This window comes from Solanum stenotomum, chromosome 2, assembly GCF_019186545.1.
Source record: "Solanum stenotomum isolate F172 chromosome 2, ASM1918654v1, whole genome shotgun sequence".
In the NCBI taxonomy this organism is placed as follows: domain Eukaryota; kingdom Viridiplantae; phylum Streptophyta; class Magnoliopsida; order Solanales; family Solanaceae; genus Solanum; species Solanum stenotomum.
In genome coordinates this window covers 12,360,478-12,388,362 of record NC_064283.1, presented here as the reverse complement: position 1 = coordinate 12,388,362, position 27,885 = coordinate 12,360,478, and the positions used below count along the sequence as shown (strand labels likewise).

The following is a 27,885-nucleotide window of genomic DNA, read 5'->3' as shown; positions in this document are numbered from 1 at the left end:
TATATATATATATATATATATATATATATATATATATATATATATAACCCTCAATTGTATTCTCGTTTTTATCAAAACATCAAGTTTTTACAAAAAAATAAAAGAATAAATATATAAATAAAAAAAAGTTATAATAAAAAAAAATAATGTATATAAAAATAAAATAAAATAAATTATTATAAATATGTATGTCTTTAAATTTGTTTCAAATAGGGCATATCCACCTTCTTTTTATTTATTTTTTTTTTCTTTCTGTTCTTCATGATTCACTTGTCAAAATTATCTCTTTATCCGGTCATTTTCTCTGAAAACAACCTAGGCTTCCCTTAAGGAAGGTCAACAAAAGTCGTTTTTGAAAGAATGACCACTTTAGGCATTCTGAGTCATTTTTCATATATATTTTTTCTATTATTTTAACTACTCCAACAAATGATTTCGAATTATCAAAATTTCATAAGTTAAATTTGGTTTTTAATCGCGAGTTTCTTTTCCTAACCAGGTAATCATGAGATCTATGAGATGTGATAAAAGACCAAGGGATGAAGCAGTCGAAATGGTCAATGATCCACCAAAGTTCATGATCACGGATAAAACCCCACCACTACTCATGGCTTGATGGAACGATATGCATGAGTTTAGGCGAACTGAGATATTCAAACATCTTGGTTTCCTCACAGATATCATGAGATTTAGTCCTGACAGAGATTTGATCGAGGCTTTGATCCCTTTTTGGAATTCTACAAGCAATGTGTTTCGCTTTAGCGATTTTGAGTTGACGCCTACATTGGAGGAGTTGGGTGGTTTCACAGGGTTAGGCAAGTATCTCCGAAGCAAAACACTTATAGCCCCAAGAAACGTCAGCGGGAACAAATCTTTAGAACAAATGCACATCATCTATCCTCATAAGGAGTGTTTCGATAATAGGTTGGTTTCCTTGGAATTTCTATACTCAAGATATGAAAAGAAAGAAGGATTTTCAGACTACGGGAAGAAACTTAAAAATGGACAACACCTCCCTACTTGGGAAAAACATAGACAAGAAGCATTCATGGTGGCTTTTTTGGAAACCGTGGTTTTTCCAAGAAGGGATAAAAAAATCAGTATTTGTTTGTCGGGAATAGTCGCTATTATGATGAAGAAAAAGAAATCCACTATCTTGCCAATGATGTTGGCTGACATTTATCGTGTTTTGACTAAATGTAGAGAAGGGGAAGACTTTTTTGAAGGTTGCAACATTCTATTGCAAATGTGGTTTTTGGAGCACTTGTATCGCCATAGTTTTGCGATAGATTTCAAATCTGAATGGACGAATTATATTTTGAGCCACTCAGACAGGATGAAGGAATTAGTAGACAAATTGCCAAAAGGTGTCAAAGCGTGGAGACATTATCTTCTTAAATTAACTGCATCTAATATTACATGGAACTATCATATTGGTTCCCTGCGAGTGAGGTAATTGTTATGTCTTCCTATCGTCCATTCTTTGTTCTGACAGGCATTCGAGGATTCCAACCATACATACCCCTTCGGGTGCTACGCCAACTAGGACAAAGACAAATCTTACCTAGGGCTGAGGATACACAGAGTTTCATATGGGAGGTGTCGTCTGAAGATCGAGATCGAGAATCAGAAGCTCAAAAGATTTGGGGTGGTAGTCGAACTTTAAGCTCGAAAGCTATGGTAGACAATCGTGTTGAAGGAGAAGTAGACCCCTCATACCTCCATTGGTTCTTTGATCAATCCCCCCTCAAAGTAATGCCCGAAGGATCAGCGCGAGAACTCAGAGATCGAGAAGAGAAAATTGAAGTCAGAATCAAGCAAGCTTGGCTCGAGGTGGAAAGAAATTACAGGTCTACTCTGGATATCCTCAGTAATGATCTAAAGAATGCTAGAGAAGAGTTGGCTTAACGTGATGCAATATTCAAAGAGAGAGTTAGGTTGATTCAGAAAAGGGCTGAAAAGGAACATCAATCCACCATTCGAACCTTACATGAGGATTTGGGCATTGTCACAGGCGATATGGAGCAACAAGAGGAGGAGTATAAAAAAGAAAAGACCCTCTTAATGCACAAACAGGCTAGACTACAAAATCAGTTAAAAGCTTCAATAGGACGAGAAACAGACATAGCAAAGCGTTTCAGATCGTATCAAGCAGAAGTCGCGATCGAGAGAAACCAATGGATGGGGGAGCGTGAAGAACTTCATAATCAAATCGAAGAGCTTCAGGCACATAAAGAGGATTTGACCCACACGGTTGGTACTACTCAAGAATGGTTGCAGAACTGTCACGAGAATATAGAGGAGGACAAAGGACAAGTGCTTCAACTGACAAAGAGCTTGATTGACGTTTATGGTAGTTATCTACATCGGAGTGATGAGAGCCTGGGTCGACATGCGCGTACACTGGCCCCACATTTGCCAAAAGCTTTGTTCAAGGTTTACTCTAACCTAGGGGGCAATTGATGATCGAGAAATATTGGAGAAGGATTTTTTATTATTATATTATTATTATTTCTTTTATTTTTTCATTTTTTGTCGATGTTTGTTTCAATCTTTAAGTACTTTGATGTTTTGGTCATTTATTTTAAGAACATTTTGATTTGAATGATGTCTTCATATAAATAAATGTCGTGTTTTCTTTTTTTTAATAATTCTTCTTCACGAACTACGTAATGATCTGATTCATGTTCAACATGATATGTAGGCAACCTTCAACAGGTTCTATCAAAATGCGTTCAAAATATTCAGATGAGTAAAGTATGGGACTAAAAGACATAAACAAGTCGTCCAAAGCCGAGATGAAACATAAAAGTCTTCCAAAACTCATTGTAGAAATAGGAATAATTTAGGTGCATAACATACAATGTGTGATTAATATTGCAAAGTCTTGAATCCTAACACATTTGTTTTTATATATAAGAGAGAAAGAGTTAAAGGTGGTTGGTTTGTGAAGAAAGCTGGCATCTCATCAATATAACGCAAGATCAAAAGGTAAAGCAAAAATGACACGCAAAGACGGAACAGAGTCGAGCAATGATGAAGTCCAAAACCAAATGGTTGCACAAGAGTCAGTATCTGTAGAAGAGGTCAAAATGTTGAGACAATAGATGGCCGAAATGTATGAAGCTTGGATGAATGGGCAGGCTCCCCCATCTTCAATTCGGGAATACCTAAATGTGAATATGTCATTCCCCATTCAAGTCTCAACAAGTGACCCAATTTATCCACCTGGATTTGGACCCTACGTTAACACATCTAATACTACTGGAACTTCCTCGGTACACCCGTTGAATCCATCCATGATGAATAATCCACTCTTCATGCCAACTGCGCAAACTAATGCAATTCCTCAACCAACACTAGTACAAAAATCCAATGATGATCCTATACCCAAAGATCAATACGGCCAAGGTCAGGCCCCTAAATTGACTTTCAAAATTCCTGATTCTTACCACCACACTCATCAATACAGTTCCCCCATCGAGGTTGAAAAAACCATTAAGGACGAGGAGCATGAAGAAATTGCAAGAAAAATGAGGAGTTTGGAGCAAAACATAAGGAATATGCAAGGGCTGGGAGGACACAAAAGTGTCTCGTTCAAGAACTTATGCATGTTTCCAGATGTTCACTTGCCTATAGGGTTCAAAACTCTAAAGTTTGATAAGTATAACGGTCATGGCGACCCAGTGGCTCATTTGAAAAGATTTTGTAATCAGCTAAGGGGAGCCGAAGGAAAAGAAGAACTTCTTATGGCTTACTTTGGAGAAAGTGTAACGGGTGTAGCCTCAGAATGGTTTATCGATCAAGATATTTCTCGATGGCATGTCTGGGATGACATGGCGCAAGATTTTGTCCAACAATTCCAATACAATATCGATATCGTTCCGGATAGCAATTCCCTAGCTAATATGAAGAAAAAATCATCTGAAAGCTTTAGGGAATATGCCATAAGATGGAGGGAGCAGGCGGCTAGAGTCAAACCGCCGATGAAAGACTATGAATTGATTGATGTTTTTCTCCAGGCACAAGAACCTGACTACTTTCATTACCTTCTTGCTGTAATGGGAAAGCCTTTCGCCGAAGCAATTAAGATCGGAGATATGGTAGAGAACGGCATAAAATCGAGTAAAATTGTAAGCCAGATAGCCATTAGAGCTACCACGCAAGCAATACAAAACGGGTCAGGTAATTTTGTAAATCGAAAAATGAAGGAGGAAGGGTCCATGATGACGTCTGGATCGAGAGGTGTTCAAATGGGCATGAACCACCCTTATGTTCAAGTCCAACAGAAACAATCTAATTCTCCTCAACATTATTACCCATCCGAATATGCAGTTCTCAACACTCAAACATATGTCCGACCTCTTCAGTGCCAACAATGGCGGGCACCTGCCCCACAAGGTTCTCGCCCCCAACAACAAAATTTTCAGGCACCCCATAATCCACGTCCCCGGATGGATTATACAAGAGAACAAGGTCGGAAAGAAAACGTTATCCCAATTGGAGAGTCATATACGAGTTTGTTGCGGAAATTAGTACAATTGAGATTGGTTGAACCTGTCAATCCCTATTTTGTCAATCCGAATGCAAGAGGGCTTTGATCTAACTGTTATATGTGAGTATCAAGCTAACACTCCAGGTCATAGCACAGAGAATTGTTGGACTCTAAAAAGAGTCATTGAGAAGTTAATTGAGGATAAGGTAATTGAGATACGCAATGAGGAGGCGCCAAATGTCACCAATAACCCACTCCCTACTCACAATAAGGAGCATGTTGTGGGGATGGTAGACATTTATAAAGATTGTGAGAAAACATGTAGAACAAAAATGGAAAGCAGGGATTCAAAAAAAGAGTCGAGTATGGTTTTAGAACCCATACAAAAGGCACTGATAATTGTGAATGGTGCAAGTTCAAATTTTGGAGATTCGAGAAAACTAGTGTTGTATGTCCCTGGAGCTGTAAATAGAAGAGAAGTACCGTTGAATGGACCAAAATTATACATTCCTGGTAAGCTTCGAACATTTGGTCAAAATCAAGAAGGTGTGAAAGAGTCAGTTGTGATACAAATTGCAACACAACTATTAATGACAAACACCAAGACCGTTCCATGGAACTACAACAAAGTCGTTGTTACCCACAAGGGAAAAGAGATTGTTGAAGAAACAAATGAAATAAGAGGATTAACTCGTTCTGGGAGGTATTATGCTCCAGAAGAATTAAGAAGAGACAAACAAGCCAAAGAAAATCAGTTGCCGGTTAAAAAACCTGCCACTGAGGAGGAGGCTGAAAAGTTCTTGAAAAGGATGAAAGCTCAAGATTATTCTGTTATTGATCAGTTGAGGAAAACACCCGCTCAGATATCCTTGTTGTCATTACTTATACATTCTAAAGAGAATCGTGAAGTTTTGACCAGAATCTTGAATGAGGCACATATCTCAAAAAGTATTACAGTGGGTCACTTGGAAAAGATGGCCAATCGAATATTTGAGGTAAATAGAATCACTTTCACTAATGATGAATTGCCTTTGGAAGGATCTGGGCATAATAAAGCGCTACATTTAACCGTGAAATGTGAAGAACACTATGTGAAGAGGGTCATGGTCGATGGAGGATCGGGTGTAGACATATGCCCTCTTTCTACTCTACAAAGGTTGAAAATCAACACGAATAAGATTCGTACTAACAACGTCTGTGTGCGCGCATTTGATGGCGCAAAATGGGACACTCTTGGTGAAATATACTTAACTGTTACAATTGGACCAATGGAGTTCGGAATCACTTTCCAAGTAATAGACATGGTCACTTCTTACAATCTACTTTTGGGTAGGCCATGGATCCACCTGGCTAGAGTTGTGCCGTCTACTCTGCACCAAGTGGTCAAGTTTGAGCATGATAAGTTGGAAATCATTGTCCATGGTGAAGATGATCTCCCAATCACCCGAGATCCTTCAATACCATGCATTGAGGCCAAAAAAGGTTGTGAATCCCTCAACTATCAAGCTTTTGAGATTATAACAATCAATCAGTTTTCGGAAGGAAAGCCTATACCACAACCTCATTTATCATCTGCTTCAGTCATGGTGGTGTCCCAGATGGTACAGAACGGCTACGAACCTGGAAAGGGATTAGGCTTGTCTTTGCAAGGAATTGTGGATCCCATCAATCCAATGGGTAATCAAAAGACATTCGGTTTGGGTTTCAATCCAACTAGATTTTATAGAAAATGGGAAAAAGATCGTAAAAGAAATGTTTGGAATTTGTTGAACCCAATCCCTCATATTGCTCAATCTTTCGTTAAATTTCAAGGTGAACCGAGTCCAGACTTCCCTCTCCAGAATGATGTGGAAGAAATGTGTCAAGGTATCAAGGAAATGTTTTATGATGTAAACATGACTCAGATGGGTGAAGGCACTAGTCATATGGATGTGCAGTTCATCGGCCCGACTGTCCAGCTCAACAACTGGGAAGCCACTCCTCTCCCTACAAGGAAGGAGTCTTGGTAGTGTTATTTTGCTGCTTTTAATTTGTTTATTTGGATTATTCTCAGGGTTGTAATTCAAACCTTCTAAGTTGTCTCACTTTGGTGTTAACTCTTCTATCATTTCCCATTTAATGCAATGAAGTTCTAGTTTCACAATCATATTCAATCATCTTCTCTGTTCTTACTCTTTCTTATATATGTCCACTTTTTTTCATTTCAGTTACGTTAATGTCGACTTTAATAATATGACATGCATGCGGAGTTTACAGTTAGATCCTAAAAAGTTGTCTGATCTCAAAACAATGAATCCTAAGTCTCACGAATATGATGAAGATGAAGCTTACGAAGAAATAAAAAAAGGATTGGATTAATTCGAAAATAAGCCTAAACCTAATTTAAGTGAAACTGAGGCGGTTAATTTAGGAACTCCTGAAGAAGTGAGAGAAATAAAGATAAGTATTCATGTTGATCAGAACATTCGAGACGACATAATTCAAGTTTTATTTGAATACAAAGATGTCTTCGCTTGGTCCTACGATGACATGCCGGGCTTAAGTGCTAATTTAGTAGTTCACAAACTTCCAATACATCTTGATTTTCCACCTGTCTAGCAAAAGCAGAGAAAGTTTAAGACATACATGAGCGATAAAATTAAAGAGGAAATCATGAAGCAACTGACTACAAATGTGATCAGAGTTGTCCAATACACTACCTAGTTGGCTAATGTTGTGCCAGTGCCAAAGAAAGATGGAACGATCAGAGTTTGTGTTGATTACAGAGATCTAAACAAAGCAAGTCCAAAGGACAATTTTCCATTACCCAACATTCATATCCTAGTTGATAATTGTGCCAAACACGAGATTCAATCTTTTGTCTGTTACGCCGAATATCACCAAATTCTCATGGATGAAGAAGATGCAGAAAAAACTGTTTTCACCACCCCATGGGGTACATATTGTTATAGAGTCATGCCATTTGGTCTGAAGAATGCGGGAGCAACCTACATGAGAGTTATGACTACCATATTCCATGATATGATGCATAAAAAAGTTGAGATATATGTCGATGATGTCATCATTAAATCTAGAACGCAAGCCGACCATGAGTGTGATCTAAGAAAATTCTTCGAAAGATTGAGAAAGTACAACCTCAAGCTTAATCCATCTAAATGTGCATTTGGAGTTCCATCTGGCAAACTTTTGGGTTTTATTGTTAGTCGAAGAGGCATTGAATTAGACCCTTCTAAGATAAAGTCCATTCGAGAATTGCCACCTCCAAAAACCAAAATTGAAGTCATGAGTTTTCTGGGTAGGTTAAACTATATCAGCAGGTTTATTGCTCAACTCACCTCCACATGTGAGCCGATATTCAAGTTGTTGAAAAAGGACGCTGCTATCAAATGGACAAATGAGTGTCAGGAGGCTTTTGACAAAATTAAGGAATATCTAGCAAACCCTCCGGTACTGGTCCTACCAGAACCTGGTAGGCCATTATTTTTATATCTTTCAGTGATGGATAATTCATTTGGTTACGTTTTAGGACAACATGACATTATGGGAAAAAAGGAACAAGCCATTTATTATTTGAGCAAAAAGTTCACAAGCTATGAGGCAAAGTACACTCTGTTAGAAAAGACTTGTTGCGCTTTGACTTGGGTTGTCCAAAAATTGAAACACTATCTTTTGTCCTACACGACCTATCTTATATCTCGAATGGATCCTTTGAAATATACTTTTCAAAAATCCATAACAACAGGTAGGTTCGCAAAATGACAGATTTTGCTTACGGAATTTGATATTGTGTATGTCACTCGCACCGCCATGAAAGCATAAGCGTTGGTTAATCATTTGGCAGAGAATCCGGTCGATGACGAATACGAGCCCCTAAGGACATACTTCCCTGATGAAGAGATCAACTCTATTGAGGAAGAAATTCCTGATGATGGTCGCGTGTGGAAATTATATTTTGATGGGGCTGTCAACAAAAATGGAGTAGGAATTGGGGCAGTTCTTATCTCACCAAACAAATGTCATTATCTTGCCACAACATAACTTCGATTCTTCTCTACCAACAACACAACAGAATACGAAGCTTGCATTATGGGTTTGAATATGGCAATAAATTTGGATGTGCATGAGTTGGTGGTTTTGGGGGATTCCGATTTGCTCATTCGACAAGCTAGAGACGAATGGGAGACTCGAGACATTAAACTCATGTCGTACAAACAATGTTTAGAAAACCTCATCAAAAGGTTCAAGTCTATCGAATTCAGATACATTCCCAGGTTTCACAATGAGTTAGCTGATGCTTTGGCTACCCTAGCCTCGATGCTTCCATACCCGGGTAATACCTATATTGACCCATTGGAAATCCAAGTTAGGGATCCACATGGTTATTGCAATATAATTGAAGTAGAGCTAGACGGTGAGCCCTGGTATCACAACATTAAACGGTTTCTAAAAGCTAAAGAATATCCAATACATGCTGATATAGATAAAAAAAAGAACTATTAGGCGACTTGCCAATGGGTTCTTCTTGAGTGGCGATATCTTATATAAAAGGATTCTAGATTTGAATCTATTGCGATGTGTGAATATTCAAGAAGCAGAAACAATTATGAATGAGGTGCATTCAGGGGTTTGCGGCCCTCACATGAATGGTTATGTTCTAGCAAAAAAGATTATCTGGGTAGGGTACTATTGGTTGACCATGGAGCGAGATTGCTTCCGATTTGTTCGCAGGTGCCATCAGTGCCAGATTCATAGCGACTTGATTCACTCACCCCCTTTAGAGTTGCACCCTATGTCTGTTCCGTGGCCTTTTGTGGCTTGGGGAATAGATGTTATTGGGCCGATTGAGCCGAATGCATCTAATGGGCATCGGTTTATTTTGGTTGCCATCGACTACTTTACCAAATGGGTGGAAGCTGTCACATTCAAATCAGTCACCAAGAAAGAAGTGGTGGACTTTGTTCATTCAAACATCATATGTCGTTTTGGCATACCAAAAATCATTATTACAGACAATGCAGTGAATCTCAACAGCCACCTGATGAAGGAAGTTTGTGAGCAATTTAAAATTGTTCATCGTCATTCAACCCCTTATCGACCCAAAGCAAATGGGGCTGTTGAAGCGGCAAATAAAAGCATCAAGATGATTCTTAGGAGAATGGTGCAAGGATCTAGATAGTGACATGAAAAACTACCCTTTGCTCTCTTGGGATATCGCACGACTATTCGTACGTCAGTCAGTGCAACTCCTTACTTATTGGTTTACGGAACTGAGGCTGTCATACCCGCAGAAATTGAAATCCCTTCTCTTCGAATCATTGTCGAAGCAGAAATTGAGGACACGGAATGGGTTAAGTCAAGGTTAGAACAATTAGCACTGATAGACGAAAAACGGTTGACCTCAATTTGCTTTGGTCAATTATATCAGCAGAGGATGGCTCGAGCTTATAACAAGAAGGTACGCCCAAGAAATTTTGAAGTCGGTCAACTTGTTGTGAAACGCCTCCTTCCCCATCAAGACGAGGCCAAAGGAAAGTTTGCCCCAAATTGGCAAGACCCTTATGTTATTAAACAAGTGCTATCAAAAGGAGCTTTGCAACTGGCAAATATGGAGGGAAAGGCGATCGACACAATTGTTAACGTAAATTCGATCAAAAGATGCTACGCCTAACACTCTTTGTTATGGCACTCTTGTGATTGACATTCTCAAGATGAGAGGATAAAAATGTATCCTCCTTAATTTCAAGCACTAATTGTCTGGTGCTAAAAAAAAATAATAATAAAAAATAAATAAAATAATATATATATATATATATAAATAAAAAATAAATATATATATATATATAAAATAATTCATTGAACTACGTTCGACCTGATTCCTAAGAGGATACGTAGGCAACCCTTCATTGGGGTTCGGTTTAATCACTAAATAAAACAATAATCATGTTCTTCAATTCTCCAAGGGCTGAGACATGACATTGTGACCTACGGTGTGTTACAAAAAAAAACATTAAAAAAATTTAAAAAAATGAGAGAGTCTTATGAGTGAAAACCCTCACGGGCACCATAAGACGATAGTAAGTTGAGAGAAAGGGATAAGAATGTCTTATTGGTGGAAAACCATGAAGGGCACCATTGATCAAATGATGACATTCCGTCTTGGCATGAGCACACAATCAAGATAGAAGTCAGGCTATAGACCGAAAGGTACAACATTGTTTCATGAGATTCGGACAACTTAGAAGGATCAAACGTTCAGTCCAAATGCATGTCATTATTCATTAAGGTGGTCACGTACTTTCAGATAAGATTTTTTTCATTCCTTTTAAACATTTACTTATTTCCTTCTTCTAAAGACATATCTTTTCTTTCATAACCCTTTCATTTGTGTCATTTGTACTTGTGTTCGGTATTCTTTGAGTCTCATTCAGCATAAACTCACGTCAAGTGAGAAAATCAAATTAAAGTAGCGAAATTGGCTACAGTATTTCCAGTTGAATGTTGGGGGCATGCACAACATTGACTAGGGCTGTGAACTAATCGAAAAAAAAATATATCAAAAAAATCGATACCGTGTGAAAATCGATAAAGCAAGAAAGTTGCTTTGGAAAGGATGAACCCCACAATGTGCACAAAATGGAAATGGGTCAAAATGTTCATAAGAAGTGTTTCAAGGGAAGATAAGGACCGTCTCTAAAGCATCTTCAAGCTATTCGCGCGATCGTCAATATGATTATTCTTTCAACCAACACAGATTCAAAGTCAAACTCCACAAGATATTCGAAGTCACAAACCAACCACCGTTTAGAAAAACTAACAAAATATTCTTTGTTTTAAAATAGGTACAAAGAAAAATCGTGCAAGTAATTCGCGAGTGTCAAACGCCACCAGGTAAGTTCTTGAATCCCTGTCTCTCCTACAATATGCACCACAATAATAATGATAACAATAAAAAAAAAAGATTATTTTTCTTAATAAAATCTGGGGCATTTTATTTTATATTTAGTTTTGTTTGTTTCTTTTATGTTTGGAAAATGTACAAAAAAAAAATAATAAAAAAAAATGATCTTAAGTATAATAATAATAATAATAATGTAAGTAAAAAAAAAAACGTATATATATAACCCCTATTTTTATTTTTTCATGTCTTTACAGGGCTCAATAATCCCTGGTTGCATATAGGGCACAATAACCCCTATTTTATTTTTCATGTCTTCACAAGGCACGATAATCCCTGGTTGCATATAGGGCACAATAACCCCTATTTTTATTTTTCATGTCTTCACAAGGCACAATAACCCCTGATTGCATATAGGGAACAATTACCCCTATTTTATTTTTCATGTCTTTACAGGGTACAATAATCCCTGGTTGCATATAAGGCACAATAACCCCTATTTTTTTTTATTTTTCTTTCATGTCTTCACAAGACACAATAACCCCTGGTTGCATATAGGGCACAATAACCCCTATTTTATTTTTCATGTCTTCACAGGGTACAATAATCCCTGGTTGCATATACGGCACAATAACCCCTATTTTTATTTTTCATGTCTTCACAGGGCACAATAACCCCTGGTTGCATATAGGGCACAATAATCCCTATTTTTTTTATGTCTTCACAGGGTACAATAATCACTGGTTGCATATAGGGCACAATAACCCCTATTTTATTTTTTTCATGTCTTCACAAGGCACCAATAACCCCTGGTTGCATATAGGGCACAATAACTCCTATTTTATTTTTCATGTCTTCACAAGGCACAATAACCCCTGGTTGCATATAGAGAACAATAACCCATATATATTTTTTTTTTCATGACTTCACAGGTCACAATAACCCCTGGTGGCATATAGGGCACAATAGCCCCTATCTTATTTTTCATGTCTTTACAGGGCTCAATAATCTCTGGTTGCGTGTATGGCACAATAACCCCTATCTTATTTTTTATGACTTAATAGGGCATAATAACCTCTGATTATATTGGGCACAAATCTCCCTTTATTTTATTTTATAAAAGTATATTATTATTATGCCTAGTATAAACTTTTATAGCTTTCATCAATAACTCACAAAATTTTCCTAGTGCATACTGGGGCAAAAATTTTGTTTCGTTTGTTTGTTTTGTTTTATGGCGTGCAGGTTTCTACCTAGTATACCAATTTGAAGTTTAAGAATAAAATCCTCGTTTTGATTAGAGAAACGAAGAATGTCAGATGTCAACGACATTTAGAGTTGTTTTCAACCCATGTAACGGCTCAACGTATCATGAATCATCTTCTCGAGAAAACAAGCATTCAAGAATATCATGCGGAAGAGTGTCAACGACTCAAGTCAAATCATAAGTTTCAGATCATAAATTCAAATATCAAGATGAAAGTTCGGAATCGATGTACCTACCCAAAGAGGGTGAAGCGATAACCGAAGATTCAAAATGAAGACTCAGTACTAGTGGAGTAGATATGATCTTGTATCTTTCCCTTCTCTCCTGTTGTATTTTTCCTTTTAATGTAACAACTGGAGCTACGAACCGAAACCTCGACAAAACCTCACTCGACTACCTAAAATTATTCTCCCGTCCCTTCCTATATATGAACTACACCTGATTATTAACTCAGGATAGATAGTTTGTCCAAAGTTAGGGCGCAGTCAAACCTCTCCTCTTTTACTTATTTTCACATTTTTGGATAAATGTCTCGGTCAAAAAATTAGTCACAGTGTTCACGTCTTTGCATGAAAACTCTTCATGTTTCCAAGCAAAGAGGGGCATATTGTGAACACCTAATTTTTGACCAAAACATAAAAATTTTACACCCAATTTTAATACTTAAATATTATTATTTCAGTAGAGTTATATTTAAAATAAACTGAAAATTACAACAAATTATAAGCTCACTTTATGTTTAAAGTTTAATAAAGAAAGCTTTTGAATTTAACGTATTTTGTTTTAATCTTTCAACTTTTATCTAGTCTAAAAAATAATAATAGTCGTATATATCATGGAAAAGTAGAAAAAAATAATAATAAAAGATAAAAAGAAGAGTCCTAAAAATTTCAAATTACCTTACCTTTATCCTAATTACCCCCAACTTCCTTAACTTATTTGCTAAAAATCCTCCTCCCATTTAGTTTATTTTATTTTTTATTCTTTTTTTTTTGTTTTGTTCTTGCACGATCATTTACACGTTTCTTTTTATTATTATTATTATTATTATTATTATTATTATTATTATTATTATTATTATTATTTCTTTCTTTCTTTTCTCTTCGTTCTTTCTTTCTTTTTTCTTTTTTTATTATTTGTTTGTTAAATATCATATTACTATTTTTCTTCCTTTATCTCAACCCTAAAATTTAAACTAAATCCTATTCCCACTCCATCACGTTCCTTTTAATTAGCACCAGACTCACACCCAAAACTATTATAAAAACACACGCTCAGTAAAGAAAAAAGACAGACGTATACACAGAAACACAGAGAGAAAAAAAGATAACTAAAAGTGATTTTTATTTTGAAAATTAAGTCAGCGTTCAAGGTTTCACTCAAGGTTTCGGATTCGTGGCTCTTTAAAGTTAATATTAGCTATTAACTTTGGAAATCAGTAGATCGTAGCAGTTGTTTTTGTGGTATTAATTTTCGCAGCGAGGTAACTCTAAATTCTCGCATAATGTAGTTGGAATGCTCGAACGAAATTTTATTCCAATAGTATGAAGTTTTCTGAGTCGCATGTTATTATTATCTACTATTGTTTGTGATGAATTTATGAATACTTAGAAAAACGTAACCGTTTACATTTCTTGCTTTAGAATAATATAAAAATAAAAATAAAAGATGTATCATACATTTTTTTTAATTATTGTTTATGCTCTTTAGATGCAATTAATATTGAAATTGGTTTCGTGATATATAATTTTGAATAATTAATATTTCTTGGACCTTAGTTTTCACTTAAGAAAATTTTGTTGAAATTATTTATAGACTTGTTAGATTAGGATATAAATTGAATTTTAATTGATTGGTGATTTAGAAAACCTATGTGTAATGTGTTTTAGTTTTTTTTTTTAAAATATATTATTTTCATAATAAAAAATAGTTTGCCTTTAGAATAAGCATCAAGATGATTATCGCTTTAATTCGAATTATTAAGGTATATAATTAAGAGGATACATGAATATTTATTTAGAGATTTATGGTAAAAAATAAATAATGAATAATTAGGAAAACTAATTTTGTAAAATGAGAAAGCATAAGAAAAAAAAATAAAAACAGAACAAATGCAAACTGAAAGAATAATAAAAAAATAGAGCGTAACAGAAACAAAAAAAATTTAAACAAAAAAAGAGGTAAGAAGAACAAAAAATAAATAAAGGAACATAATGTAAAAATGAAAAAGTATAATAATAAAAAATATAAAGAAAAGGAAACAAAAAAAAATGATTAAAACAAAAAATAAAATAAACAATAAAAAAAGAAAAGAAAGAAGAAGACGAGAAACAGAATGTCCAAAAAGAATAAAAAATATAAAAAAAATAAAGGTTAAAGTAGAAAGAAACAAAAAAAAAACGTAAAAAAGAAAAATACAAAGAGACAGAATGAAAAAAAAAACATTTAATAAAAATATAAATTAATAAAACCAAAACGTAAAAAAGGAAAAAAAAGTAAAAAAAAAAAAAAGAAAGTAAAAATTAAGAAGGAAAAATCTTTCTAAAAATAATCCTAATCTATTTAGAATTTCTTGCTAAAACTAATTCCAAATAACATAAAATTTTATTCCTATTTTAAATCTAACTAAAAAAAAATACAATCCTAAAATACTCAAACTCAAAATATCTCAATCCTACACAAATTCTAATTCCTAGCAATTAGATACCTACATATTTTCTATCCACAATAAAAAATAAATAAATACAAATACATGAAAAAGAAAAGGAGAAGAAAAAAAATTACAAGATATTTCAAGATTTGTAAATATCCACCTATTAACTTTACTTTATTATGTTTGAATAAAGTTATGTGATATACATTTTTTTTAATTAACGAACATATATTAATATAATATAAATAGGTTTAAAATAAATCAAATAATGAGGTAAATAACTTTTATTATTAAGCTAATAAAGCAATATCAAAAAATTAATTTATGTAGTCAATAAAGCGATTGTGTTAGAATCACGGGACTCGAGGGGTGCCTAACACCTTCCCCTTGGTCAACAGAATTCCTTACCCGAATTTCTAATTCGCAGACCAATAAAAATAAAGAGACAAATTTCCTTTTGATTAGGGATTTAAATAATAAGGTGACTTGGAACACCAGAACTCAATTCTAAGTGGCGACTTTGAATAACAAAATAATCCCTTTTCAGAATGTCACTTTAATTGGAAAAACTCTTTTTCTTTCAAAACATACTTAAATTGATAATTTTGAGGGAAAATAAGGGGTGTGACAGTCTATGTCAAGTCTACCATATCAAATCTCAAGACTAACATCATCACCCTCATGTTGCCATTATTTTGATCATGACACTCATCTCAAATTCAAGCTTAATGGTCATTTTTAGACCCAAATATCAATACGATTTCTCGCCTACTATACTATACCTCATTACTTAATTAGTTCTAATACCTTCTGAACATCATGACCCTCTCAAACAAATTATAAGCCTAGCTTAGATCTATCACTTTATGAATACTTCTGCTCTTCTATTCAACAGTTACATTTGGTCATTACCTACACAATGACACTTCATAACAAGCTCCTTTCTAGCTAAAACACACTCTGCCTCCTATGGTGGAATCTTTACAACTCATCACTTCTTAGTCTACCTATAAGGGAAAACTCCTCATTACTAACTTACTAGGTACTTGACTATAGTAACATAGCTTGTCAAAACACCATCTCCCTTACTTAGATTACTTAACCTCTACATACTTTCCTCTAACTCTAGGATCTTTCACTACTATTGCTCATGATCTCATAACTCATGCTACCTTTTCGGGTGAAAATCATACCCAAGCTCTAAACATACTTCTTAAAAGGATCTCAGCTGAAATAAGGCTTAAGGAAAAGAGTACAACTCGCTTTTAACTCGAATGCATGATTAATATAATTATGGGTGCATTCCTCTAAAACTGAGCACTTAACTTACTATTGGGCTTCTCTCAAGCCCCTCTAAAGTCTTATGACTTTCTCAAGACTTTTACTAAGAATGACTCATCGACTAAGGACTGACTTTTCTGTTCAACCACCTCTAGTATGATGGGTAATCGAATGAATGAATCTTAGAAATTCACAAGTAAGAATAAAATCTCTATGAGATAGCTCTATTGATTGATTAAGAGTATGAAAGAACGGAAACTTTTCTTAAATATCTGTAGTCCCTCGTTTATAGTAGTGGGGCCCTCACAACCATAAATAAGGCCATACAAACACGGCTTCATAGACAACCTAGGACACTTAAACTTTATGCTCTGATACCAAGTTTATCATGACCCGAGTCTACACCCTGGACGTGGCCGGCACTCGAAGACCATTGCTGGTCCCCAAGCGAACCCTCATCCTGGCTGACTACAAGCGAAAGACTAACTCAAGCATACAAAAACTTAAAACTGAATAAAAGTTCATAAAACTTAAATACAAACTTTAAGTCCAAAGAAAACTCTGTATAAAAAAATATATACAACTTGCCATAAAAAGTCAAGTTAAGTCTTTAAAACATTTAATAAAATAAATAAATAATACAGACTTCTCAACTATACTGACTATCTTTGAAGCCTCTGACTGATAAAGATGCAAATAAGGACAAGACCCACGTCATCCTAACTAAACTGATAAAAGTAAATGCAATCCTCTGAAAACAAAGAGGCTCACCATAACTAACTCGAACTCCATGTGATATCAACATAGCTCATATTGATGATCCTGAATATTTTTGTCTGCATCATGAGAAGATGCAGGCCAAATGGCTTAGTACGTGGAATGTATGAGCATGTACGGGGAATTCTAAAATAAAAGATAAGCTTGAAACTTGATAAAAACGAAGCATGCTTACCTTTTCTAAACTCACTCAACTCAACTCAACTCAAGAATAAGATACTCATCTCAAAGATTAGGTACTCAACTTTATGATACTCGACTTGAAATACTCAACTCTGGATACTAAACTGAACTCATTTCATTATCAAGCAATTTAAAACAAATGCAATATAAAGAAAAAGGAAAAATGTTTGAAACATGATGTCAACTCATAATCATAGTATTATAAAAGACATATCATTCTCCCTCTCAAAGTCTACTTATGCAATGCATGAATGAAGTCCCATACCCCCATTCATACTAAGCAGAACTTCTTAAGGAACCATGCAATTACTGTTGTTGGAGTTTCTCTAATCGATAACCACCACTATGAGCCTAAGTGGTGATACAACGTTTTTTTACCATCACACTGCAAGACTGTCGTATACTTTGTTGTCATATAGAACTACTTAACTTAGTGGATCCACTAGCTTAACTTATGTGATCATCTAACAAGTATGACCCATTAATACCCATGATGACTACATGGTTTATAGAGACTTGAGTTGATATGAACTTGCATCTCTATATCAGTGCTCAATACTACTCCAAAAAATATACTTAGCTCATATATTTTAAAAACTTCTTTCTTTGGTTTGAGATAATTACTTAAAACTTAGCTTAAAAGCTCTTTCAGAATTGATGTTCCCTTTCTTGCTCAAAATTCTTTTGGAAATCTCAGTTTCCTCTTATCTTAAATGTGAAAAAATTTACTTCTGGGAATACTTAGTTCCCATATATCATTTTAAAGAAAATAAACTTTACTCTTACTCTTTACTCTTTACTCAACTTCGAAGCTTAAGTCTTTAAACAAAGTTAAAATGTTTGTAAAAGACTTCTTAAAATATGGTTCATGCCGAATTATGGACATGAACATCTCAATGCAAGGTTTTCAATAACCGTTGATAGAACTCAATACTTGGAACTCAAGAACTTCAATGATACTACTCTTCTCAAGACTATTTGACTTATAGAATTCATTCGGAATTATGGGCTTAAAATATTCAACTCAAGGACTCAAGATACTTCTCAATAGGGATTAGGAACTCAACACTTAAAGGCCGGCCTAAAACTTGAAGATACCACTTCCCTGAAAGATGCTCAACTTACGAAATTATGGGCATGAAACAACTCGACTCGAACGTCTATAAACTACCTGGAACTCATGTATACGACACTACTCATTCTCTTACTTACTATCTCAAGACTTAGTTCAAATCGATGGTTGATCTCAAGGATTCACAATTGAAATCAATGGATTTCTTGAACTCTACTTTTAACTCTCTCTTGAATGTGAATTATGAATTCAAGAGTTATGGTTCATGATATGAAAGATCTTATGATGACAAAGTAGACTCATGAGTTCATTCTCATCATCCACACACTCACTTGCTCGAGTCTTGAAACAAGTTACTAGAAGTTGTAGAAGACTCAACAAAAGGACTCAAAGAAAGTTTCTTAGAATGTTCAAAAGAATTCTCAAAACTTAACTCTCAACTCTACCTTCAATTTGAATTATGAATTCAAGGTTATGATCAAGTTGTGAATGATTTTAGGTGTTCAGAAGTATCTTAGAGTAGTTAGAATCGAAAAGGAGTGAAGGTGCACTTTAAACGAACTCAAACAGGGCAACCGACGACAAAGTAGATGGGGCAGGTTACCCTGGCGCTATGGGAGGCATGGAGCACCAGTCCCTAAACTTCAGAGGAGGGTTTGGGGTGCTCTGGCTGGCGCATTGCGCCAGGCCCCAACCCAGAAAATCCAACGAAATTCTTTGCTCGTTTTCTCACCCTATTTCACCTAAAATCAAATGGTTTCTTCCCTAATCACTTGGATTCCATTACTTAACATAAGTACACTCTAATCTACTCAATACAGCCCTAAAAATACTCAATTTAATCTCAATAAAATCATCAAAACCCAACACAACAAGATTTAGAACGAACTTCAAGAACACTTATCAAGAAGTCATCAAGAACTCAAATCTTTCAACTTCAAGAATGAAATTTGCACTGAAAATAACATGTTTGGTGTGTGGGTCAACAAAACCAACACTATGGAAGCTTACATAACTCTTAGGGATCAAACCCATGGCGAAAATCCGCTACAACACGCAAGAATCTCGACGAATGCTTGATCCTCTCCTCTTTTCTCCTCTTTTCTCTTCTTGAACTATCAACTAAAACCCTAAGCTAATTTTAGGATTATAAAACTGAACCCAATAGGATTAGACCCTTAAAACCTTACTAAAAACAAATTAAATTTGATTGGGTAAGGAAAAGACCAAAATACCCCTCTAAAATCTGGTTTTGACTTTCTTTATCTATACAGCCCAACTTCGAATGTACATTTCTCCATCATAAAAACTCGAAACTGAGCAAACTCGGTGGCGTTGGAAATATAATTCAAAGATCTTTCCTACAGTATTTGATAGAACACCTAACTCATCCTGAGTTAGGAGTTATGGTTGTTTAAAGTATACCCGAAACTCATACTTAGCTTAACTTGCAAAATTTCAGATTTTTGCTATTTTCAATTCGATTCTTTTGGGAACTCAAGGTGCTACATATATTGACCTGACCTTAATACTTAAGAAATTTTAAATTCCTTGGTAATATCTCACTCACTACGAAGAACGGTTCGAGTCTTAGTTCAAAAAATTTTCTGGGGTGCTACACTATCCTTGATCCCAATAACTTCAGTTGGTATGATTAATGAAGGATCACCCATGCACTTCTTCAACATGGAGTTATGAAATACCGGATGAACCGCTGCTAACTCTTGTGGTAGCTCCAACTCATAAGCTACATTACTAACCCTTTTCGATACCCAGTAAGGGCCAATGTACTGGGGACTAAGTTTCCCCTTCTTACCAAATCTCATAACACCCTTCATGGGTGAAACTTTCAAGTATACCCAATCAGCTACTTCAAACTCTAACTCCCTTCTCCTAACATCAGTGTAGGATTTCTGGCGACTCTGCGCTATTCTCAACCACTCCTGAATAATCTTCACCTTCTCCATAGCTTAATGAACTAAGTCTGGTCCTATCAACCCAACTTCACCAACTTCAAACCATCCAATAGTAGATCTGCATCTTCTCCCATAAAGAGCTTCATAAGGAGCCATTTGGATGCTAGAATGGTAACTATTGTTGTAAGCAAACTTAATAAGAGGTAGGTGATCATCCCAATTACCTTTGAAGTCAATCACACAAGCCCTCAACATATTGTCTAAGGTCTGAATAGTGTGCTCTGGTTGATGATCTATCTGATGATGAAAAGCAGTACTTAAGTTCACCTTTGAACCCAAGCCTTTTTGAAAAGATTTCCAGAATTGTGCAATAAATTGTGCACCTCTATCAGAAATAATCGAAACTGGCACCCTATGAAGTCTAACTACCTCTTGAAGATACAACTTGGCATAGTCTTTGTCACGACTCGAGAGTACCCCCTAGACGTAACACGGTGTACTCAACCCCGAAGGAGTCTCATACAAGCCCTTAGCATAATCATAGTCATAAGATCATAGGAAAATAGTGCAGAATTTAAAATTTTTCTTTACAATCGAAGTCTTTTATTAAAATGATAGAGACTATACACTATGTATCAAACCATCTATTTTACTTAGAATAAAAAACTTGAATACAATCTTAGGGACATGTAACGACCCGATAGCACCCCCTAGTCGTTACCGGCGTATTCGACCTCTCGGAGGTTTTATACAAGCCCTTAGAATTCGTCATAGCATTTATCATAGAAAAATAGCGGAAAATTTAAAACTTTTTCATAATATAACACAAGACATAAAAGTCACCTCATTAAACCTTTAATACAAAAATTGGAGTATTACGTCTCAAGGTAGCCATCTTAAAACATGACTACAACACAAGAGGGACACAACCCTTACAATACACAACTATTTAGTACATAGAACTTAAGGAAACTCTTTAACATAAAGGTCCTTGAATCTTTAAGGACACACCCGAACTTAGGAATAGTAAGCCAAGCTCATCACTTCTAGGAAAGGCCCTTTAGCCACCACCACCTACACTTGGTGTAAAAGATGAAGAAAAATGGTGTTAGTACAAGAATGCACTAAGTATGATAACCATGCAAAACATGCTCTTAAAGGGACATTTAGTTGGAAACCATGCATCATGCCTTTCTAGAGAAACTTCAAGAACATTTAGTACATTAGGCACAATATAGACCACATACATCATCATACACATGGAAACCATTCATAATAGCACATAGAACCACTTATAACATTTTAGGCATATTCAATGCATACAATATATTACCTTCCTCTTTATATTAACTCCTTTCCTCAAGCAACCTTTAGGGAATACTTGGTGCAATGTATCACCTGAAGGTTACCAAAGGTGAACTTACATATAGCCTTCATCAATCCAACCATATATATTCATAGAGTCATAAGCACACCATAAGACGTAGTCTTCACATAGGAACCATTACCTAAGACAACCCCCAAGTCACACTAGTGCAATGTGCAAGTAGCATCCCATAATACAACTCACACCAAGTGTTCCTAGAAAGACCACCATAGACTAGGCACATCATATTCAACAAGTCATAACATCTTCATTTAACATTAGACATAAGACCAACATACTTCATAACATCATATAAGGACTCATTCCTTTACTACATCATTAGTCATAACCCATTTAGTTCATATCATAGGTAAACCACTCTCACAACCTCTTCACAAGCTCACTTGTGCAATGTACACATGGAGTCCCATACCCTCACATATACTAAGCAAACCCATTAAGAAGTCATAAGTGTAATTCACATGCATAAACATACTTCATGTCTTGACATAAGTAAACTAAACCTTAACATGCTTTCATATTAACATACATAGACCATAGTCTTCATTACATAAAGAGCCTAATCATAACCTCCCTTAGAGTACACTTGTGCAATGCATAAGTAGGGTCCATAGTCCTACCTTTACTAAGTAACTCTTCAAGAAATCATGACTAGAGTTCATATTCTTATCTTAGTTCATTTATTAGCTTTCGGGAGACATTGTCATAACCTACATAGACCATGTGAGCTACATGGAATCCGGTGTTCTACTCCCACACCGAAAATAGAGGGTACTACTTGACAAAGTAGGACCTACATACATAATAGCTATCTAGTGGATCCACTAAGCTAATACCTACGGGGTCACGTAGTTATGGAACAAGGAGATTGCTACTAGAAAACCTTGACTTACTAAGCGTGGAGGTTTCCATCTCATGAGACAACATCCATGTTGGTAACCCGGACTTGCTAAACGTGAAGCCCCCACTCTCATTTTTCATGTTCACTCTGTGCTAAGCTCCAACTCCCTTTTTAAACATTTTTAAGCCTTTATTTAACATTAGTTCATAAAATAGGCTTACTTTCACTAGATTATCATAAACCTCATTCATTCATTCATGTGTGTGTCTACATATGTGAGAAAGCTTTCCACATAAACACCTTTATACAATACATATTCATACCTTGTTAACCATACACTTTGCATGCATAATAAGATGTAAGGGTGCATATAAGAGTTCACCTTTCAATAGACGCCATAACACATCATATTCATAGCTATACATGTAGAGTGTGTGTGTGCATATTGGTCCTCATAGTGACATATTAGCAACAACATTGATATTGAGTGTTCTTCCCTTAAAGGGATCACAACACATTCACAATGTCCCCAAATCATGAGAAATTCACATATAAAGCCCTTAGGGATTCAAGACCACACACCCCCACTTCATCATAGGAGACAAGGACACATTCAACATTGAATAGGTACTCCTAACATGTATATGATCAAACATTCATATAGGGGTCATTCCACAATAGTACCTAACATAATCAATCATGTAGACCACACCTTATCCCTAACATTATCATTCACATTATACTCCTCAACATCAACACAGTTTAAACATCATGCTAGCATTGAGGATTTCATACATAACCTTCATAGCATAACTTCATAAATATATGCATCATAATCATCAATTCACTTCACATCTATTGCCTTCAAGGCCATGATCTCAACATGCATAGATAGACAAGAAGTGAACACCTCCACCATAGGTGGATCAAACCACACAACATCAATTCTCATACTATAGACTAGAAATTAGGTCACCTTAACAATTCTCCAAGCCATGATCACCATGGATCAATCCTCAACAATTCATAATCAATTGACATAGATAGTAATAGGAATCAACAATGTAATTCAATAACGTAAACACAATCTAAGTACAATTCTATAAACAAAGGGATCAACCCATAACTTTGACCATAAGGCCATAATTTTCAACTCATCAATATACCAACAATTCAACATGAATAAGTATAGATAATCATAGGAAGCATCAATACAATCTAATCTAAACATAATTTCACCAACAGAGATCATATTCACAAAGACCCACATCATAGGCCAATTTTTGAGAATTTGGGGATCATGGATTCTTCAAGAATTCCTTTGAAAATTATGTTAAAAACCTTAATTCCACATTCACTCATCAATAGAATGATTTAGAAAATCGTTTGACAAAGGACCCATGTTTAGATTGAAAATTGGGAATTTTGGTCTTTGAATCACTTTTAAAAATCTTTGATAGAACTCTTTGAATGAGAGGTTATTCAAGAATCAAGAGTCACCATACCTTAATTATTGAAGACCCATGAAATTGAAGAAGAAATCAGTTGAAACCCCATCTTCTAGCTTGAGCTTCATCAAGGTCTTCAATGGAGTTTTTGAGAGAATCTATTTTGAGAGGGAAGGGTCAATTTGAAGAATGGGGTCTAATTTTAGGTTTTGGGGTTTTAGCCAACTTAAAATACCCTAAAATAGGTAGAATAACCGTTTATAATAATTTCCCAAAGTACCCAAACTACCCCTCACTTAGTTGGACCTTTTAAATAAGTCAAACTTGGGTTTTATTTTCACAGACTTCGTCGGGAAACAAGTTCGCGACGCGGAGATGTTCCCATAAGTTTTCTAGAAATTAAATTCGAGACAGTAGAGTCTGTGATTTGTCCGCGATGCGGACAAAACATTTGGCCCTTGGTGGAGCTACATACAAGAACACACCAACACGTAAAAGACTAGTTTCTGAACGTCTTGGTCGTCCCTTGACGTTTGACTTCCAAACTCTTTAAAACTAACTAAAAAGGCTATTCTTCATTATTTTGACAAGTTATTAATGCATAAAACTCATGAGAGGCTCTACTTTGTCCTACCTCATTTTGGGGGTTGTTACAATATCCCCACTTGAGAACATTCGTCCTCGAATGACATTTAAAACACTTCTGAGGACTCAATGACCCAACTAGCAACTCACAATACACAACATACAACATCAACATAAGAGCACACATCATGGAGGAACATCAACTCCATATAAAAGGCTCAAAAAAACTTTGTGCAATTCAAGAAAGTAGGAACACATCTACCAACTCCTTATGCATCAACTTTATTATTTCTCATTTCATTGGAGGAACTTCCTTCTCCAAATCATCACTATGCTTAAAACTCTTTACTTCTCATAAGTATAGGAGGAACTACCTTTTCCATATCCAATGAGCATCAATATATATATTAAGAAATCAGCAAGACATTTCTTTACCAAGGCAACATCAAGCATGCTCATTACAACTCTCATGTAGTCAACATCACACAACATCTATGGGTGCATTTTCAACCATGAGAAATAAAGTTCATGAAAACTCAAAATACAACTTAAGCATGAATTTTCACAAAAATATTCACATACAAGGAAATCATATCATAATCATCATTCTCATTTCAAACACAAAAGAAACACAACATGCAACTATCTCATTAAAGCACGTTATGCAACTTTATCATAAGAAATCATTTAAGCATGCACTTCAAATCAACTCATGCACTACCAGCAAGTTGAAACTTTATTCACTGACTCATAATGCATCAACCACATAGGCCTTTCTCATGTTCATAGGAGGAACTACCTTCTCCTAAGCATGACATGATATTTACCCCTTTTATATGATCCATTATGCAATGGCTTTCAAGTGCAAACATAGACATGATCAACATTTCCATTCATGAGGCAATTAAGCAATTCATACTAGTTGCACCCTAACATGAGGATTATAGATCATCTACTAGTCTTATCATTTAATCATTATACTAACAAGATCATACATGTCATTACCATTTTTAGTCATGTTCAAGGAGGGACTACCTTCTCCTAGTCACAACATACACACGTGGCATCATAAAACACATAAGCAAGCATTACACAAAGGTCAATTCATTTAAGGAGAAATTCTCAACTTCTAACCTAAGCATGCTCATACTCTCTTCCTCATGAAGTCAAGAGTACATTCACCATATAAAGATGCATATTGACATGAGAAACATGAATTTTTATTACTAAAATTCCATTTTTTTATGTAATAAGAATCCTTCAAAACATGCATAACATTGTTTCTTCTTAGACATGCATAACATACGGAGATCATGCAACTCATAATCATATGCAAGACTCCAAAACATAAACAAGCTACTAGGAACTCTCTGGTCTCAAGCTTGAATAAGAATAGAAGGAAAAGATAAGGATATCAAAAACCTTACTACTCACTCATCATCCCCCACTTAGGGTAAACCCATCTAAGAGCACATTAAAGTAACTAAGAGAACTATCACTTACTAATTAAGCACAATGTCCCCCTCTTGGGATCAAGTTATACAAACTCCTTTAATCATTACCTCCTTCATCTATAAGGTAGGAACCATTCTCCACTAAGTCTTCACTATACTCCCTTAGGTGAGGATTTCAAGAATCCAAAAAGAATAAGTATCTATACCACTCCACTTCATATCTATCACCCAAAATAGTTCTCAACTTGGAGAACTCAAGGAAGTTCAATGTAGAAATATTAAGGGCCCTCAAAACCTTACCATCTAGGCACATTATCCCCCACTTGGGGTGAGCTTAATCAACTTTTTATCACACCATACCCTTATCATCACCTTTGGTGTAACTTTCCGCTCAACCATGCCTATGTATTATCTAAACACCCTCTTTGAATGACCATACTTAAGATCAACCTTACAAGACAACTATCCTATTTAGAGTTAGTCAACATTGATTCTCTTGTCCTTCCCATGAACTAAGGGGTACATGCAACTCTCCAAGTTAACCTTAGAGCAAAATATTATCCCAACTCATGGAACAAAGCCCCTTTTTCCACACTTAAGGGCAAGCCTACACAAGAACACTGATTCACACAAGAACAACCATGAAGCATCACTCATAAGAAAAGGCAACTTTCAACTCACACTAGTTACCACATTCCTTCAAAACTACTCAAATCTTCACCATGACTTTCTACTATCATTACCCATCACCATAAAGCAACTCATCATGCTAAAAAGGATTTCATTCTTACCATAACAACTCTTACTATACAAGAAGTACACCACCATATAACATTTTCAATGTAATGCTCCCAACCTCATTGGTCATACATAGCCATGATTGGCATCACAATACGATTTCCAAATCTACCTTCATATATATACTCATATAGTTACCACATCATAATAAGCATTAAAACTCACCTTTTCTTCCCTCGATCCTTGCAATATCACCCCTTCCAAGTAATCACATCTAGAAGACCACCAGACAAGGGAAAATAAGAGAGAGAGATCATAGGGAGTTAAGCTCTACGGCATGACACAAGATTAATGAAGAAAGTGAAACTTCTGTTGTCCTATAGCCTCTCACTTATAGATGTGTCGCGACTCACACCGATGAACAAGACTCTACTAAACATGGCTCATGAGACGTTGAATCCTAAGACCATTTTCTTAACCTTATGCTCTGATACCAAGTTTGTAACGACCCGAGAGAACCCCCTAGTCGTTACCGACGTATTCAACCTCCCGGAGGTCTTATACAAGACCTTAGCATTCGTCATAGCATCTATCATAGAAAAATAGCGAAAAATTTAAAACTTTTTCATAATATAACACAAGACATAAAAGTCGCCTCATTAAACCTTTAATACAAAAATTGGAGTACTACGTCTCAAGGTAGCCACTTTAAAACATAACTACAACACAAAAGGGACACAACATTAACAATACAAAAGAAACTACTATTTAGTACATAGAACTTAAGGAAACTCTTTAACATGAAGGTCCTTGAATCTTTAAGGACACATCCGAACTTGGGAATAGTAAGCCAAGCTCATCACTTCTAGGAAAGGCCATTTAGCCACTACCAC

The 27,885-nt window shown here is 35.6% G+C and overlaps 1 protein-coding gene and 1 pseudogene across 1 annotated transcript; both read left to right on the top strand.

Moving 5' to 3' along the window:
* The window catches only part of LOC125855696 (uncharacterized), a 1,688-nt pseudogene extending 567 nt beyond the window's left edge, over positions 1–1,121 (top strand).
* Positions 1,122–3,116: 1,995 nt separating this feature from the next.
* On the top strand, positions 3,117–4,601 carry LOC125855695 (uncharacterized). The gene has a single exon (XM_049535435.1). The coding sequence runs from the start codon at positions 3,117–3,119 to the stop codon at positions 4,599–4,601; it is 1,485 nt and encodes a 494-aa protein (XP_049391392.1).
* The last annotated feature ends 23,284 nt before the right edge of the window (positions 4,602–27,885 follow it).

Coding starts and splice junctions, on each gene's coding strand:
- LOC125855695 (XM_049535435.1), top strand. CDS start 3,117: ATGTATGAAGCTTGGATGAATGGGCAGGCTCCCCCATCTTCAATTCGG.